This window comes from Pseudonaja textilis, chromosome Z (genome assembly GCF_049901715.1).
Source record: "Pseudonaja textilis isolate UNSWEBS1 chromosome Z, rPseTex1.2, whole genome shotgun sequence".
In the NCBI taxonomy this organism is placed as follows: domain Eukaryota; kingdom Metazoa; phylum Chordata; class Lepidosauria; order Squamata; family Elapidae; genus Pseudonaja; species Pseudonaja textilis.
The window spans coordinates 52,168,139-52,184,546 of NC_142008.1; the positions used below are offsets into that span (position 1 = coordinate 52,168,139).

At 41.2% G+C, this 16,408-nt stretch overlaps 1 protein-coding gene across 22 annotated transcripts in view; it reads left to right on the plus strand.

Moving 5' to 3' along the window:
• The first annotated feature begins 758 nt into the window (after positions 1–758).
• NOD1 (nucleotide binding oligomerization domain containing 1) overlaps positions 759–16,408 on the plus strand; it is a 99,866-nt gene continuing 84,216 nt past the window's right edge. For 16 of the 22 annotated variants that reach the window (XR_015740342.1, XR_015740345.1, XR_015740343.1 and 13 more), the window contains exons 1-3: positions 1,442–1,587; positions 1,759–1,935; positions 6,509–6,821. Coding sequence is in view for 17 of the 22 variants with exons in the window: in XM_087917779.1 (XP_087773905.1) it covers positions 6,606–6,821 (216 nt within the window). In the remaining 5 variants the exon portion in view is untranslated. Of the gene's footprint in view, positions 957–1,441; positions 1,588–1,758; positions 1,936–4,244; positions 4,374–6,508; positions 6,822–12,466; positions 14,527–16,408 lie in introns of those variants that run through there. The other 6 variants (XM_087917777.1, XM_087917786.1, XM_087917781.1 and 3 more) reach the window with 6 other exon arrangements.

Here is a 16,408-nt window from a genome sequence, read left to right on the forward strand (position 1 = left end):
CAGAGTGGTCATTGTCTGGAACTCACGACCTGATTCTGTTGTCACATGCTCAAAACCGCACTCCTTTACCCTCAAACTAACCTCTATCGACCTCACCCCATTCCTAAGAGATCTGTAAAGGGCGTGCATAAGCGCACAATCATGCCTACCATCCCTGTCCTATTGTCCCCAATTATTAGTTCCTATTTCATGTATTTAAACTTATGTTTATTCTTATTTCTATTATCTTGTAAGCATTTGACTAAATAAATAAATACACAAATAAATCAGTGAACCTTTCAAAACAGTTTTATTTAAAAACTTAATGGAGGTGTTCAAAGAACAAACAGCCTATAATGATGTTCTGACTGAATTTGAGACAAGAGGGAGAGCCACAGACTGGGCAATGGTTTGTAAAAGATTCTCAGCCAACAGGAGTGAGGACATGGCTTTTGTCTCCAAAGGGACCCATCCTAGTTTTGCAAAGACCAAAAGGAAAGAAGGGAAAATGTTGTCTTGCAAGAGACTGTCAGGCCTGAGGAGAGAGGGCCCATTGTTCCAGGGCCCATGGAGCTCAAAGGGGGCCAATGAAGAGGATTAATTTTTTTTTTAACAAAATCAATTGTTTAAAAAGAAAAACAGCGGGACGGTGTGTCAACCTGGATGCTCTTGGGCGGGGTGGGGGACAGTTGGGTGGTTCGCAGGCTGAGAGCAAACGCTGGATCAAATCAACTCATCAAGGAAGGAAGTGTCCTTCCCACCCAGAAGCGTCAGCAATGATGACCTCTACCTCCACCCTTCTCCCCAGTTCTTAAAGAATGAATTTCCACTTTTTATCCTGTCGAAATCCTTCACGCTAAAAGGAAGGAGGCGTCACTGTTAGCTTAATTGGAGGATCTGTGCCAAAGGGTAACTGGCAAGAAATGGCTTTAAAACGCAGGAGGATAAACCGGAGGAGCGACGTGGGGATGAGCGAGGTAAACGCCACTTTTCTTTCATTCATATAGAGTGAATCATTCTTCTTCCAGTCGGAAAAAAATCTACTTGTGGGCTGCACGGACTCCCAACACCGCTTCTCTGTAGTTCGTCCTCACCTCCCCCCCCCCCCACGCTTCCCCATGTGCTTCGCTGCCCTGGCAGCCCCCCTTTTTAACGAGCCTCTCACAGGGTGGTGGGGAGGGGGCCCACATAGTCTTGTTTCGCCCCAGGAAACTTAATCTAAGCTTCCATTAAATTTAGGGATAAGTACAGGTAAGGTTTAAATTTTATAGAGACAAACAGGCTACTTGTTTTTAGGCAGCATTGCTGGTTTTAAGAATTAATTATATTATGAAGTGAAATTCATAAAATTTCGAATGCGAGGACCTCTGCTGGCTTCCTTCCAATCCTGCAAGAGGCTGACCCAAGCCAATAGGGAAGAGTCGGAGTGTTGTCCTGGCAGGGATCTTGGGGGCGGAGGTTTCGACTGAGGAAAGGCAGGGCGTGGAGTTTCCTCTACTTTGACGATCTAGTTCCCGCCGCGCCCGCAGGAAGCCCGATTGATCAGCCCCGACCCTCGCTCCGCCTTTGCTATTTTTTCTTTCGCCACCCCTGACTATCCACATGCAGGTATGTTTGAAGTGCGTCCCGAGATTGGTGGGTGTGGGAGTGTAAAGAACGTATGAAAACTGACGGGGAACGGGAAAAAAGGCCCCTGGGGTTGCGGGGACATAGGAATTTGGACCTGAGGCCTGGCAAAGAAGCTTGAGTAGAGCTCAAATGACTTTCGTTTCATTGTAGTTGCGCTGTTCGTTGGGCGAGGCGAGGCAATGAGGGTTGCGTTCAGCATCTTACAAACGGCTCAAATGCAACTCGGAAAAGGAAAGGTCGCTGCTCTTTTCGGCACCGCTTAAACTCTTGTTTGCAAATCCTTGAATAGTTCTGAGCGTCTTGGGAAGGAAGTTGTCGTTCGAATTGGTAAGTGGCACTGGAAAAGCGCGCGAGTAAATGTATGTTAGGTTCAAATCGGTTAAATTGTTGACGGTCCCAGAGTCTGACAGTGAGGGAAGATAGGCTGTTAAAACCGAACGTGCAAATCCTGCTTTGGAACGCCTGGTAGGAAAGAAATGTGAACCCTTCATGGAAAGGAGAATAGATATTGGGGAAAATGTCAACTTCTAATCTATCAGTGAACGTGAACAGGGAGGCAATGAATATCCAAGAAAAAATTCTTGAGAAGTGTTTTCTGAGAGCAGTTGATAAAAAGGAGAAAAACATCCTTTCCCAAAATCAGCTGTACTCTTATTCCTTTTTTCAGAAAGTCACAGCAAATCAGATTTGCAGAACATTAGCTAAGATTCACTGACATCAGATGCTAACAAACTGCAGTGCTTTAAAAGCTTGTGAGTTTTGATCAAAGGGTGGGGTGTAGATAAGAGTAATATTTAAAAACATGTGCGAGCCTTTCCTAAATCAGACTTCAGAAAATGTATAGGGCTGAAACTACTGTCAGATGCAGATGGCAGCAAGATGTGTGATCAGGAGCCAGCATTGTGAAGCAGACTTATTGCTGATAATGAGATAGGAAGTCAAATTCTATAACACTTCAAGCAGATAGAAGGGAACTCTATAGCGGTATCAATTCCAGTGAGAGAACCAGTTTTTAACACTAATTCCTAGCACAGGATCATAGTTGCAAACCATGGAATGATGCATGAATTTGGTGGGTGACTTCACAACCACCACAGAGGTAGTGGTGGATTATCTATCAAGTGACTCCAAATTACAAGCTGTTGCTACAAAGTATGACACAATTGTGCTGAAGGAGCTGTGAATACAAGCTCCGGACTTAAGAGAAGGCAGGTCAGAGAGATTAATATAGAAGAGACCAAAACTAACCTAATGTACTTCAGGGATAGGCAATATAGTACTTAGCAGACATTTGAGGCTACAATATTAACAATCCCCTGCCATTACTTGTGTTAACTGTGGCTGAATGGAGAGAAAATTCAAGGTACCAGAAGGAGTCAGTTCCATGCCATAGGCCTAGTACAGTAGTTAGACAATTGGATAAGACAGACCCAAAGTGAAACTATTTAGTCATGGAGTTGTCAGATTGAGTTTGGACTAATGACTGTCTCTCCGATTAACAATGATTTTACCACCACAGCAGCTATCACAGATGTTAGCTTCTGTCTTTCTGTCAGCTGCCTGTTTTCTAGAACAAATAGCTTAAATCTAAGCTATAAATTGTGGTTAAGCAGTTCAAGACCAAGCTAGGCAAAAGGCTAAGTAGAGTTTCTTATTGCCAGGGTGTACATGGAATGGGTTTTAAGTTCTGAGTTAAGACAAAACCCAAATTAGTCTTAACTAGTTTAATTTTCTTGAGGTGCAACAATGAGAAGTACTGTATTAAAAGAATTCAACTTATTTCACAGTTGATTATCTAAATAATTTTATTTGAGAGCTTTCAGTGTAGAAAAGTTTTCCAAGAGAACTTGCTCGTTGTAATAATTTTTAAAAATTTTCTTACCCATCTCTGTGTATAAAAATATCAGCAGTGGAAAAATAACATTAAATTAAAATTGGAAACAACCTTCCCTCTTCTATTGTTGTGTAGATATAACAATGACAACTCTCAGGATTTCCAGCTGATATGGGTTGGTATATGATAGATGCTAGGCCAAAGATGATAGACATCTTGTTTTAAACAAGCTTCCATTTGAGCTGCCTAAAGTATGGAAGGATTTAGTTCCAACTTTAACAATGGAATGGAAATACCAAATTTCTAAAAGTTAGGAGCTGATGATTTGTTTAGCAGTCTGAATTTGTAAACTTTTTCTTAATGTTACATTTTAAGATCCAGGAATTGGTCAATTAGAGCACAATTCAGTGGAAGAATGAATGGAAGAGAGCCAGTAGACTGTAATAATCAGATTGTTAACTAGATATGGTAATGTATTCAGTGATGCAGATACTTACTCTAAAGCTCTACTACATGGGTGTCAAATTTGCCATGTCATGTTGCCGTCACATGATATTTTGCAACTTTTTTTCCCATTCACGGAGCTGGGGTGGGTACAGCCTGAGTGTGACATCTGGCTTTTGGGCCACCAGTTTGACATCCTGCTCTATTAGGAGGAGGCACTGTCTATCTATGTCACATATTTACTATAAAAATAAAATGGGGAAAAGAAGATTGGAAATTCAGTAACTATGTAATGAATGAGCATGGGAGGTTAAAAAAAACAACTATCAGCACAAGCAACTTTTGCTGGATTCCTCAGAAGCTGGCAGGAGGCATTGAAAATCATGATCAGGTGGTGGTGGCTGACTGACTGCAGAGCACTGCAATCATCTGTAAGTGTGATCATGTGACTGAGGAAGGGCAACCATTGGAATTTTGAATCCAGATTGTAAGTACCCCCAGGAAGACCATCATAATGTCAAAAGATTGCTAAGTGACTGGTTGGAATACCTATGATTAAATAATTAAATACTCTGAATGTGCCCATTGTATTATAACCTGAGATCTCTATTCTTGAGATGTTTTCCCTCTTAGATTTCTTACTCATTTACTAATATGTCTATAGTGAGAGATGTTGCTTGAATGAACTCTCTAAATAAGTGCAGCATGATTATTGCCACAACAGTTGTTTTTGTTCCCCTTTTTTTCTTCCTCCTCTGTTCTGAAAAAGAGTTAGCTAAATGGAAGCAAATCAAATGTGAGTAAATCAAGAAACATGGGTTTTTCTAAAATGACCAGAATATTTTTCTGACAAGAAGTGAAAGTTGTTACAAAATAAAAGTAGTTTACTTGTCCTATTCTCATAAAAACTAAAATGTGAATATTTTAAATTTCTTGACTGATCTCTTACAATGTAAATCAATATAAAACAACTGGAAAATTTGTTGGTTTTGACCTTGCATGTTGTATTAGTTCAACCACTGTAACTTAAAAATGTTTATTTCTCACTGAAACATATTAAGCCCTACGCATGAAGCCAGTCATTATGGTTTATTTTGTAAATTAATTATAGTTTAAATTAGCCATTGTACAGTGTTCATATACTAACTTCCAAATAAGTATGAATAGTTTGCTTCTGGTTGACTGATTCTAGATTTAATCATAATTAGGGTAGTAGTACCACTAAAAACAGTGGGACAAATCAGAATTGATTTCAGTAGAACTGTTTTAGAGGTAGGCATAGCAAGATATCTAGCAAGATGACCATTGATTTTCTAACCTTAATCTATTAAGACATTGAAAGTTTATTTACAACCAGGAATCTGCAACATAGTACAGCAATTCACATAAAAGCAATAAAGCCTTAAGAATGTACCAGTTAAAATTTATAGAGATGGAAAGTAAGCAAAGTAAAACAGCAAGACAAAGTAAAACATGTCCACTAATGTCTCAGGTTCATTCACATATTTTCTTATAAAACTGGATTTTGTGGAACCACCTTCTGTCTAACACTCAAGTATAGAATGTTAAAATGGACCAGAAAGAAGGCTCTAAGTCAGTGGTTCCCAAGTGGGCAGTACCGCCCCCTGGGGGGGATGACTTAGGGGGGTGTTAAGAGGCAAGGGGGGCAGCAGGGGGGTGCTAAGAGGTAAAGGGGTGGCAGAGGAGTGCTCGAGATGGGCCCCTTGCAGGGCGCAATTCAATTTCCACCCCACCCCACTTGCCTGGCTTGCTGGTGGCTGAGAGGAAGGCGAGCCATGGCTGACCCGTTGCTGCTTGGGTCCCGCTTGGATTCTCTGCAGCTGCTGGGCCTTGCCTGCTAGGGGTGAGGGGGAGAGGCGACCAGGGAGCCGAGTTACTACCTTGTTTGAAGAGAGAGAGTGTGTGTGTGTGTTTCAGGTGGCTCTTCTAGCTTAGGAGAGAACAAAGGAGGAAGGGAAGGGACAGAGAGAGGGGTGGGTGGGAAAGAGAGAAAGAGAAGGAAGAGACAAGAAGAAAAGGGAAAGAAAGAAAAAGGGAGAGAAAGGAAGAAAAGGGACAAAGAAAGAGGGAGGGATGGAAGGTAGGGACAGAAAGAAAGAAAGAAAGAAAAAAGAAAAAGAAAGGAAGGGAGGAGAAAGTGAATGAGATATCTAGTCCAACCATCTGCTCTAGCAAAGTTAGAAGAGAGAGAGGGAGAGAGAGAGAGAGAGAGAGAGAGAGAGAGAGAGAGCGCATGGCTATCAAAACTCCAAAAACAGGTCAAGTAGCTCTGGGGAGGACAGTCATAAATTAGAACACTTGCTAAGCAACTGGCCATTAAACGAGGACCACTTGTATTTGTTTTACCAGTCACATGGCCACACCCACCCAGTTACATGACCACCAAGCCACGCCCATCCAGTCATATGACCACCAAGCCACACCCATAAATTAGGCCATGCCCACAGAACCAGTTGTTAAGAAATTTGAATCCCACCCCTGGGTGGGGGGCACTGAGGATAAGTTTTTAGCACAAAGGGGGTGGTGGACTGAAAAAGTTTGGGAACCACTGCTCTAAAGTTTTAAAAAGCTGAATGTTGTAATACACTGTTATCTTTGCAGAATCACCAAAGTGAGGCATTGATTGTCGTGTTGAAATCAGCCCTTAACATATGCAGCTGCCCAAGTATGCGTTTGGAAGGCACAGCCTCTTATTATAATGGCAGAGCAGCTAGCTGGTAAAACAAAAATTACACATAAAGCTACAGCAGGAGGAGATTCATTGTCCTTCATAAAGTCACTGAAAGTCCACAGAGAATTGCTAGTCAATCGAATCCGCAACACCCAGTGTTTGATTGACAACTTGATTAAGAATGACTATTTCTCCATAGAGGATGCAGAGATTGCTGCACAGTATTCTACACAAGCAGATAAGGTACAGTATATATTTTATTTCAGTCTTTGGCTTATGGGTAGTTTAAGGGTAGTAAATCATGACTTAGTGCACTCTATAAATTGTGTCTTTCCTCATAATCTTTCATATAGGCAAGTGAGCAAGGCTGCCTAGAGCAGGGGTCACCAACCTTTTGGATCTCAGGGACACCAAACTCATAATTTTAAATCCTACAGACCAGAGACCCTGGGAAAATCCCCCCAAAAAGTTGCAAGGAAATTCCCCACCCCATTTGATCAATTGATCATTCTTTATTTGGGATCATAGAATAGCATCTCCAGCTCTGTTCTCAGGGAGAGAGAGAGAGAGAGAGAGAGAGAGAGCAGAAACAGTAGAAGTCTTTCTTTCTCTCCCCCAAACACCACCAGAAATTAGTCTTTGTGAGACTTGTAGCACCAGTACAGCCTCTTGGAGCAGGATTCCTTGCAGGGTCCCAAAGACTCATTTCTGGCGGAGTTTGGGGGAGAGAAAGACTTTAGCTGCTTTCCTTGCATGTAGCCAAAAGCAAAAGAAGAAATGGAAAGAAGCAGCCTGGTGGCCAGACGAGACGTGTGGGGCAAGTGGAGCAAGTTCCCCCCCCCTCCGCCCTTTCCTTCCTCCCCTCACTATCTCGTGTTGTTCATAATGTAAGTGACACAAGTCTTTTGTTCCCGCGGGCCATGTGGGCGGCGCAGCCTTGTGTTCTTGCACAGCTTAGATTAATTGGTTTGGAGGTTGCTTTGGGAGTGACATTTCTCTACGGACCACCAGAATTTTCTTGCAGACCACAAGTGGTCCCCAGCCCACTGGTTGGTGACTACTGGCCTAGAGGAACTGGAATTGATCTTTTCATTTGTCTTCCACCATATTATCTGGGAGTAAAGCTGGCTGCAGATAACATTTTCTCTTCCCTTGGCATGTTTGATAGAAGGCTTTTACTTAATTTAATGGACTAACAGCACATATTTTTGTATGCTACTGGTTAGGATTATTTAATATAAATTGCTGTTGTTCATATAGAGAAGGTCCAAAGCTGAAATTCCTTCTCATAATTGACTTATTTTGGAACAATTTCATAGACAAAGAGACAGTGTAGGTGTCATCACATGCATGAATAATTTTTTCCTTCACTCAATATTCCAACAAAACTCTGGATGCAAAGAAACCATCTATAGATATTCAAACAATGAGAGAGAACATTTGAACTTCTGGATAAAAGTGTCCTTTTACATGCTTTTCCCTAACCTTTAGAAATTAATTCCTTTATGATCTTTGAACTGTTTCTGTAGTTAATAATTATTAGTTTCCAGAATGTTCTGGCTGATCTGCTTGATGAACCAGTTAGGCAGCATTTGAAACTTCAAAACATTTGCTGTTATCTATCAAGAAACTGATACACAGGAATCCTTTGTTATGGATTCTCCTGGTTTCAGATGATTTTTATTTTTGTGAAAATGCATTTATATTGTCAATGTTAGCATGATAGTGGCTTTCTTTCTTTCTTTCTTTCTTTCTTTCTTTCTTTCTTTCTTTCTTTCTTTCTTTCTTTCCTTCCTTCCTTCCTTCCTTCCTTCCTTCCTTCCTTCCTTCTTTCCTTTCCTTTCCTTTCCTTTCCTTTCCTTTCCTTTCCTTTCCTTTCTTTCTTTATTATGTACACTGAGAGCTTATGCACCAAAGACAAATTTCTTGTGTGTCCAGTCACACTTGGCCAATAAAGAATTCTATTTCTATTCTATTCTCATGTTTTATTTATTTTATTTGTATAACATATACAAATTCAATTTTAATCAAACAGTATGTATGTTGTCTGGGTACAATTGTTTTTAGGCAATCATACTCAAAGTGTTTACAATAGCATTCATCATAATAGCATTACTACTATAATAATATTTAGCTTATCTACTTTAACAAATCTCCATTTTAACATTTATCCTTTTTATGTTCCCATATTTCTAACTTCTGTTTTTATTATCTAATCATTGGTAAAATAAATCCCATATCGAAAAATATTCAGTTTGTCCTTTGTCCTTAATAATAAGCGTTTGTCTATCCATTTCTGCACATTCTAATATTTTCTTAATTACACTTTCATTTGTTGGGATCTCATTGCACTTCCACTATTGTGCAAATACAATTCTGGCTGCAGTTTGTATATGTAAAATCAAATATATAGTCCCTTTGTCATATTTTTTCAGCAGAATGTCCAATAAAAATATTTTTGGTTTCAAGTCTGTATGCTGCTTTATTATTTTTTCCAACCAAATATGTATTTTCATCCAATATTTTTTAGCTTTTGGGCATGTCCACCACATATGGTAATATGAATATTTGATTGCACTTCCAACATTTAGAGGATCTATCCTTATACATTTTTGCCAGTCTTGTTGATGCAAAATGCCATCTATAGAATATTTTATACAAATTTTCTTTATATGCAGTTGACATAGTCAATTTAACATTTCTCTCCCATAATTTCTGCCATTTATCCAGTTCTATTGCATATCCAAAAATTTTAACCCAAACAATCATTGTCTCCTTTACCTGCTTACTTTCAAGTTTAATACTTAATAGGTAACATTTTCTTTATCAGTTTTTTATCCGTTCCAGTTAATATCTGGCCCAATTCTATTAATTCTTTATTAAAACCATACATTTTAGCATCTTTCTCATATCTGCATGTGGCCACCGTGCAATGTCCATCCCTTCACTCCTAAGTTCCTGTTTAGTTTTTAGTTCCCCTTTTTCATTCAGAATATCTTTCTTTATATCTTACATTTTTTTCCATATTAATAACAATGCTTACATTGTGGAAAGCCAGACTGGTATTTTTAGATAGTGTTGTTCTTTAGTTTTAACCCATACCGATATCAGTGCATTTCTAACATAATGTCTTTGAAAGTAGCTTGGTATCTTATTCTTCCCATACCATAAAAAAGCACGCCAACCTAATTGAGAGTCGTGTTCTTCTAGAGTTAATAGTCTTTTGTGCCTCAAATTAATCCATTCTTTCACCCATGTAAGTACCAAGCCTGATAATACAATTCCTAATCTGGCAACCAAAAGCCCCCTCTTTTTTTGGAGTCTTGCAACATTTTCAAACCTATTCTTGCTTTTTTCCCTAACCAAATATATTTTAATATTATTTCATTTAGTTCTTCAAAATATTTTCCCCAAATTTTATTGGAATTGTTTGGAATAAATATAATAGCCTGCATAAAATATTCATTTTATAGTAGCTATTCTTCTTGTTAATGACAATTGCAGATCTTTCAATTTCTCCAAATCTAATCAGTTTCATATAATTATCCTCTTTAATCATTGCACATTTTGCTTTTAGCTGTATTCCTAAGTACTTCACTTTTTTACTATCTGTATATCAATTATTTCCATCAACACTCTTTATTGTGTATCTGAGGCTTTTAACTAAAAATTTTGTCTTGTTTTTATTTTGAGTCCTGCAACTTCCCCATATTCTTCTATCTTTCTAATTAGCTTCAATCCAGTTTGTACTGGGTCTTCAAGTACAAAGACCAAATCAAACATCTGCAGCTTATATTTCTCTTTTTTTTTAATTTCCATTCCTTTTATTTCTTCATCTTGTCTAAAGTTTCTGGCTAATACGTCCAAAGTCAGTAAAGATAGCAACGGTGACAGTGGACATCCCTGTCTAGTGCCTTTTTTATATCAATGTTCTGTGTCATGTTCCCATTTACCATCACCTTAGCTGTTTGTGATATATTTAGTTTGTGATATATCGCTTTAATCATATTAATAAATCTTTCCACAGTCCATGTATTTTAGTTGTAGTAACTTAAATTACCAATTAACATTGTCAAATGCTTTCTGTGCATCTAGGAAAATCAATGCCATTTATTTTCCAGGATGTGTTTTATAATACATTAATGAGTTTAAAATCATTCTCATATTATTTTTAATCTGCCTCTTTGGCAAGAATTTGTTCTGATCTAAAGATATAAATTCATTCAAAACCCTTTTTAATCTCTCTGCTATTATCAAAGCATATAATTCATAATCCATATTCAATAAAGATATTGGCTTATAATTCTTTATCTATGTTAAATCTGAATCACCTTTCAGTATAAGAGTAATATTTGCTTCCATCCATGAATTTGGAACTTTTGCTTCTATCAGAACTTTATTATAAACTTCCAACATAACTGGGCTTAACATATCTTGGAAGTGGAGTTGATATCATGATGACACAGTGTACTTTCCATAGGGTTCTAGGGAAGTTCACCGAATTCCTCCTGCCAGAGGGTCTCTTGGGACCTAAGCCACACTGGAGGGGTGGTGAAGAACAGAAGACACTCCTTAGATCACAAGGAGACAGCAAACTCCTTGTTTGATCCAGAGGAAGCTCTCAATTTGGCAGGAAGAAAAAGAAGGCCATTGAGTGCCTGGCCAAGACTGTGGCAGCCTGTCATGCCCCTGTTGGAGTCTGACTCCAAGGGAGAGATGGAACAGCTGACAGGGAGTGGGAGTGTGGCTCCGGTGGTTGTGGAGGAAACTGGGGAAGGGCACAGGCTGGATGGGCATTCAGAGGAAGACCCAGGCCCATCCCCTCTTTATCCTAGGGCATGCAGAGAGGAGCGGATAAGGGAGAAACATGAGTGGTCTACGGCGGAGTAAGGGGCCCTGATCCCCTTTGTGGGCTGCAGCTGGGAGGACTGGTTAAAAGGGCAAACTGCGCATGGTGAAGTTGCTGAAGCAAAGCGTGCATTCTTGTCGGAGTTTATCTGTATTTTGGCTTCCTCCCAACTATGGTTGCTACATTATCTGGTAGAAGTCTGCAATTAATCATCCTTGCCTGCAGTGCGGTTTGTGTTGGATTTTTTATTTCGAATTAACTTTACTATGGGTGCGGACTGCATTTACTCCCTCTGTAAACTGTTTTCTTTAAGAGCTTTATATCCAGCCAAGGATAATTGGACATTGGGGCCAAGTTGGAGGCATTAAAGGGACTTTCTTCTATTTTTGTGACTTGGTTATTTTTGTGTCAGGCCCCGGGGCATCACATTTTGCTTCCAGCTACCCCTCCAACTTGCTTCTGTCTTACGTGGGGTGACCATGGATCAGCTCAGAGCAGACAATGCCCAGCTAAGCCAGCAAGTGGCTTTTTAGACTGCACAGGTTGCACAGCTGCAAACTGTCTGGCCACACCACAAATGCCTGGTAGCTGGCCTAATTTCCAGCATTTTTGGGCAGTGCCAGGTTTATTTGAGCCTTCGGCCAGAGGACTTCTCCACTGACTGGGATAAGGTGGGTTTTTTGATTAGTTTGTTATCAGGATCTGTTGCACATTGGGCAATGCCTCTGTTGACACAGCCCAACCAAATTGTTGGATAATTATGCTGAGTTTTGCCATCAGTTAAAAGCCAGCTTGCTGACCCTGTTAGGGCCCAAATGGCAAACAGGCAATTGAGAAAATTGAGGCAGGGGCAAGGCTCGCTCACGAATTATATTGCTAACTTTCAGGTGTTCGCCTAGGATTTGCAATGGAATGAAGCAGCACTGATAGACCAGTTCCATTAAGGCTTGTCATTGGAACTCCTGGATGAGTTGGTGCGCACTGAATGCCCTTGTACCCTGCAGGAGCTCATCCATCTGTGTCTTTGTATCAATGCCAGGCTTCAGCAGTGATGGGCATGACGATGGACAGAGACTGCATCCACTCCTAGCAAGACGGCACCCCTGTTGAAAGTGCCTCTGGATGAGCCCATGCAGTTGGGGGCTGCCCACCCTCGCCTGCCCCAAGCTGAAGAGGATAGGCATCGTCATGATGGCCTATGCCTCTATTGTGGCAATTGAGGCATTTTGCGACCCAGTGTCCTGCTAAGGCATGTAAATCAGCAACGTCAGCAGTGGTGGGAAACAAGCATCACCTGGCCTACCGGGGCCTGTAGATCAGGCTCCAATATCCTCAGGCCGCCATTCTCGCCATCTTCGTCATCTTCACCATGTCCACCCCAGTCGTCCTTCGTGAAGCATCTCATGCTGACAGCAAGTGTGTTCTATGAGTGTGTTCTGTCAGGGAGCAGTGGAGATCCAGCCCTTGGTGAACTAGGGGCCATGGCCAATTTCATGGATACTCATTTTGTCACACAGTGGTCCATTCCCCAGCAGCAGGTGTCGCCACCAGTATTGGTGGAGACGATTGATGGTCAGCCCCTTTGTTCGGGACCTGTGCTTGCTGCAACCAAACCCCTTCACATGTGTATTGGGCAGCATGTGGAGGAAGCAGTGTTCTACCGTGCCACAGTACCTCATTTTCCGGTGGTGCTGGGTTTGGAGTGGTTACGGGCCCATGATCCGCAGGTTGTATGGTCATCTGGAGCATTGCAGTTTCTTGGCAGGAAGTGTGCTATTCATTGCCTGCACGCCTGTGCAGGGTGTGTGGCTATGCCTGTGGACTGAATCTACCTGCAGAGTTGGCGGACTTTGCTGATGTGTTTGGGGAGAAGGAGGCGGATCAGTTGCCTCCGCATCGGTCGTATGATTGTCAGATTGAGTTGTTGCCTGATGCGAAATTGCTGGTGGGTTGGATATACTCCATTGGAACTGAACTTGGCCACATTGTGGGACTTTATTGAAAAGAATTTCAGCCTTCTACCTCCCTGTTGGCTGCACCGGTGCTTTTCGTCAAGAAGAAATCAGGGGAACTACGCCTCTGCTGTGATTACCATATGTTGAATGCAATCACAGTACCGAATTAGTACTTGCTTCCCTTCATACCTGAACTGATTGAGCAGCTACAAGCTAAGATCTTCACGAAGCTGGACTTGTGGGGAGCCTACAACCTAGTTTGCATTCATGCAGGGGACAAGTGGAAGATGGCCTTCCAGACAAGGTAGGGTCATTTTGAGTACACCGTGATGCCTTTTGGGTTAACAAATGCTCCAGCTGTGTTTATGCATTTTATGCATGACGTTTTCCATGACTTATTAAATCAGTTCTTGGTCATTTATCTGAATGACATTTTGATTTACTCAGCATCCCTGCAGGAATACTGGCAACATATGCGGCTCGTGTTGCAACGCTTGCACGATAACCACCTGTTCGCTAAGCGCTAGAAGTGTCAGTTCGCACAAACCACAATCAACTTCTTGGGTCATCATATTTCACCTGCCAGTGTGGCAATGGACCCAGAAAAAGTTGAGTTGTTACAGTCGTGGGAACTTCCACAGCGAGTCAAAGATGTGCAGCGATTGTTGGGGTTCACGAACTATTACCGCACATTTATTCTCCACTTTGCTGCCTTGACTGCTCCCCTTTCTAATCTGTTCAAGAAAGGGGAGAAGTTCCAATGGGGTGCTGAGGAGCAGGCAGCTTTCAATGCCCTGAAGGTCGCCTTTGCTTCCGAGCCTGATCCGTTCCAGCCGTTTGTGGTGGAAACAGATGCTTCCGAAGTGGCCGTTGGTGTGGTGCTCCTCCAGGCCTATGCCCCTGCACCTTGTTTCCTAGGGCCTACTATTCGTCCCAAGGCACCTTGTTTCCTTGGGCCTATTATTCATGGAAGTTGTCAGCTCCGGAGTGCAACTATACAATATGGAATGAGCTATTGGCAGTTAAGGCCGCTTTTGAGACATGGTGGCACCATCTGGAGGGGGCTCGTCACCAGATCGAGGTTTGGATGGATCATCACAATTTGGAACACCTACATACAGCCTGGACATTGAACCAGCGTCAGGTGAGATGGTTGTTGTTTTTTGCCTGATTTGATTTCCGGGTGACCTATGTTCTGAATGGGTGGAATCAGTGTGCTGATGCACTATCCCAGAAGCCTGAATATACCTGAGGACAAAATCTTGCCCTGGATGGTGATTTCGTTAGTAGTTTGTGGCCAAGGAACCTGTGGACCTTTGAGTTAGGATTCAGGAGGTACAGCAGCAGGATCCATTTGTGGCAGCTTGTCGTCAAGAACTGGATGGGAATGGAAGACATGAGACTCTTTGGGCATATATAGGGGACCTGTTGGGGTTCCGTGATCACATTTATGTGGAGGTCCTCTTCATGGCCTTATCCTACGTCAATGCCATGATAGCTCAGCAGTGGGGCACTTTGAGGATTTTAAAATGCTGCATCTCATCTCTAGGGCATTTTGGTGGCCACGACTTAGGTGGGATGTGTCGGTATATGTGGCATCCTGTGGGATCTGTTGACAGACCAAGTATATTCCTGGTGCACCCCCTGGTCTCTTGCAGCCATTACCCATACCAGAAAGATCCTGGGGGGTAGTCTCATTTGACTTCATAACTGAGTTGCCACCATCAAAGGGCGCTACAACCATTTTGGTGGTGGTGGACATGCTGACCAAAATGGCCCACTTTATTCCATGTGCGGGTCTTCTTACAGCAAGAATGATGGCCCAGTTATTTATCTTCCATGTATTCCGGTTGCATGGGCTACCGGACCGAATAGTGTCAGACCAGCGGGCACAATTTATGGCACGCTTTTGGCAGACCCTATTCATGGAACTGCAGGTTCAGGCGTGTCTGTCGTCCACCCATCACCCCGAAAGTGACAGGGGACAGATTGAGTGAATGCTATCTTTTTTTTTTATTTCTTTTTTTTTTGAAATATTTTTTTTTATTTTTTAATAACAAGATAAACATAAACATACATAACAAAATAAACATAAACATACCACAAAAAACATAAAAAGATCCTTCTTCATGGATTTACATACAGTGCATCGATTGGTTTACCACTTTTTTTTGTGCATCCATTTCCTAGTCACTAGTATAATTATATTACATAATAGCTCATATTATCAATCAATAATTGTATAACCTAATATCATCACTAAAAAAAAAATCATTTATAATTTTGTTAATTCATATTTTAACGAGATAACTATAGTTTGCTTAATTTATTTTGCAATAAATCATAAGATCATACCAAATCTACCTTAATAATGTTTTATAAAGATAATATTAAGAAAAAAAAATTTTTTTTATGCTAAATCTGAATATTCTATCATTATGTTTTATTATCTAACCATTGATAAAAAAGATCCCAAACTTCATAAAATTGTTTATCTTCTTGTTCTCTGATTTCAAATGTCAATTTGCTCATTTCAGCACAATCCAATATTTTCTTAATAATTTCTTCTTCTGATGGAATTTTCTCACTCTTCCAGTTCTTAGCAAATACAATCCGAGTGAATGCTATCTTAGAGCAGTAGCTCCACTGTTTCAGCAACACCCAACAAGACCACTGGGTGGAGGTGCTGCCTGTGGCAGAATTCACTTACAACAATGCTCAATGTGCATTCACCCGCGTGTCCCCATTCTTTACCAGCTACGGTTTTCATTCATGACTATTCCCTTGGCCCCATCTGACACACCAGTTCTGGCAGTGGATACATTCTTGCAAGAGTTAAAAGCCGTTCACCACATGGTCTGAGATCAATTGGAGAGAACCAAGAAGGACTACAAAAGCTTTGCAGATCAGCATTGTCACAATGTTCTGCCTTTAGCAGTAGGCGATTGGGTTTGACTACCTGATAACTTACTGACAACGCGGCCATCGAAAAAGCTTGATCACCATTACTTGGGACCTTTTCCCGT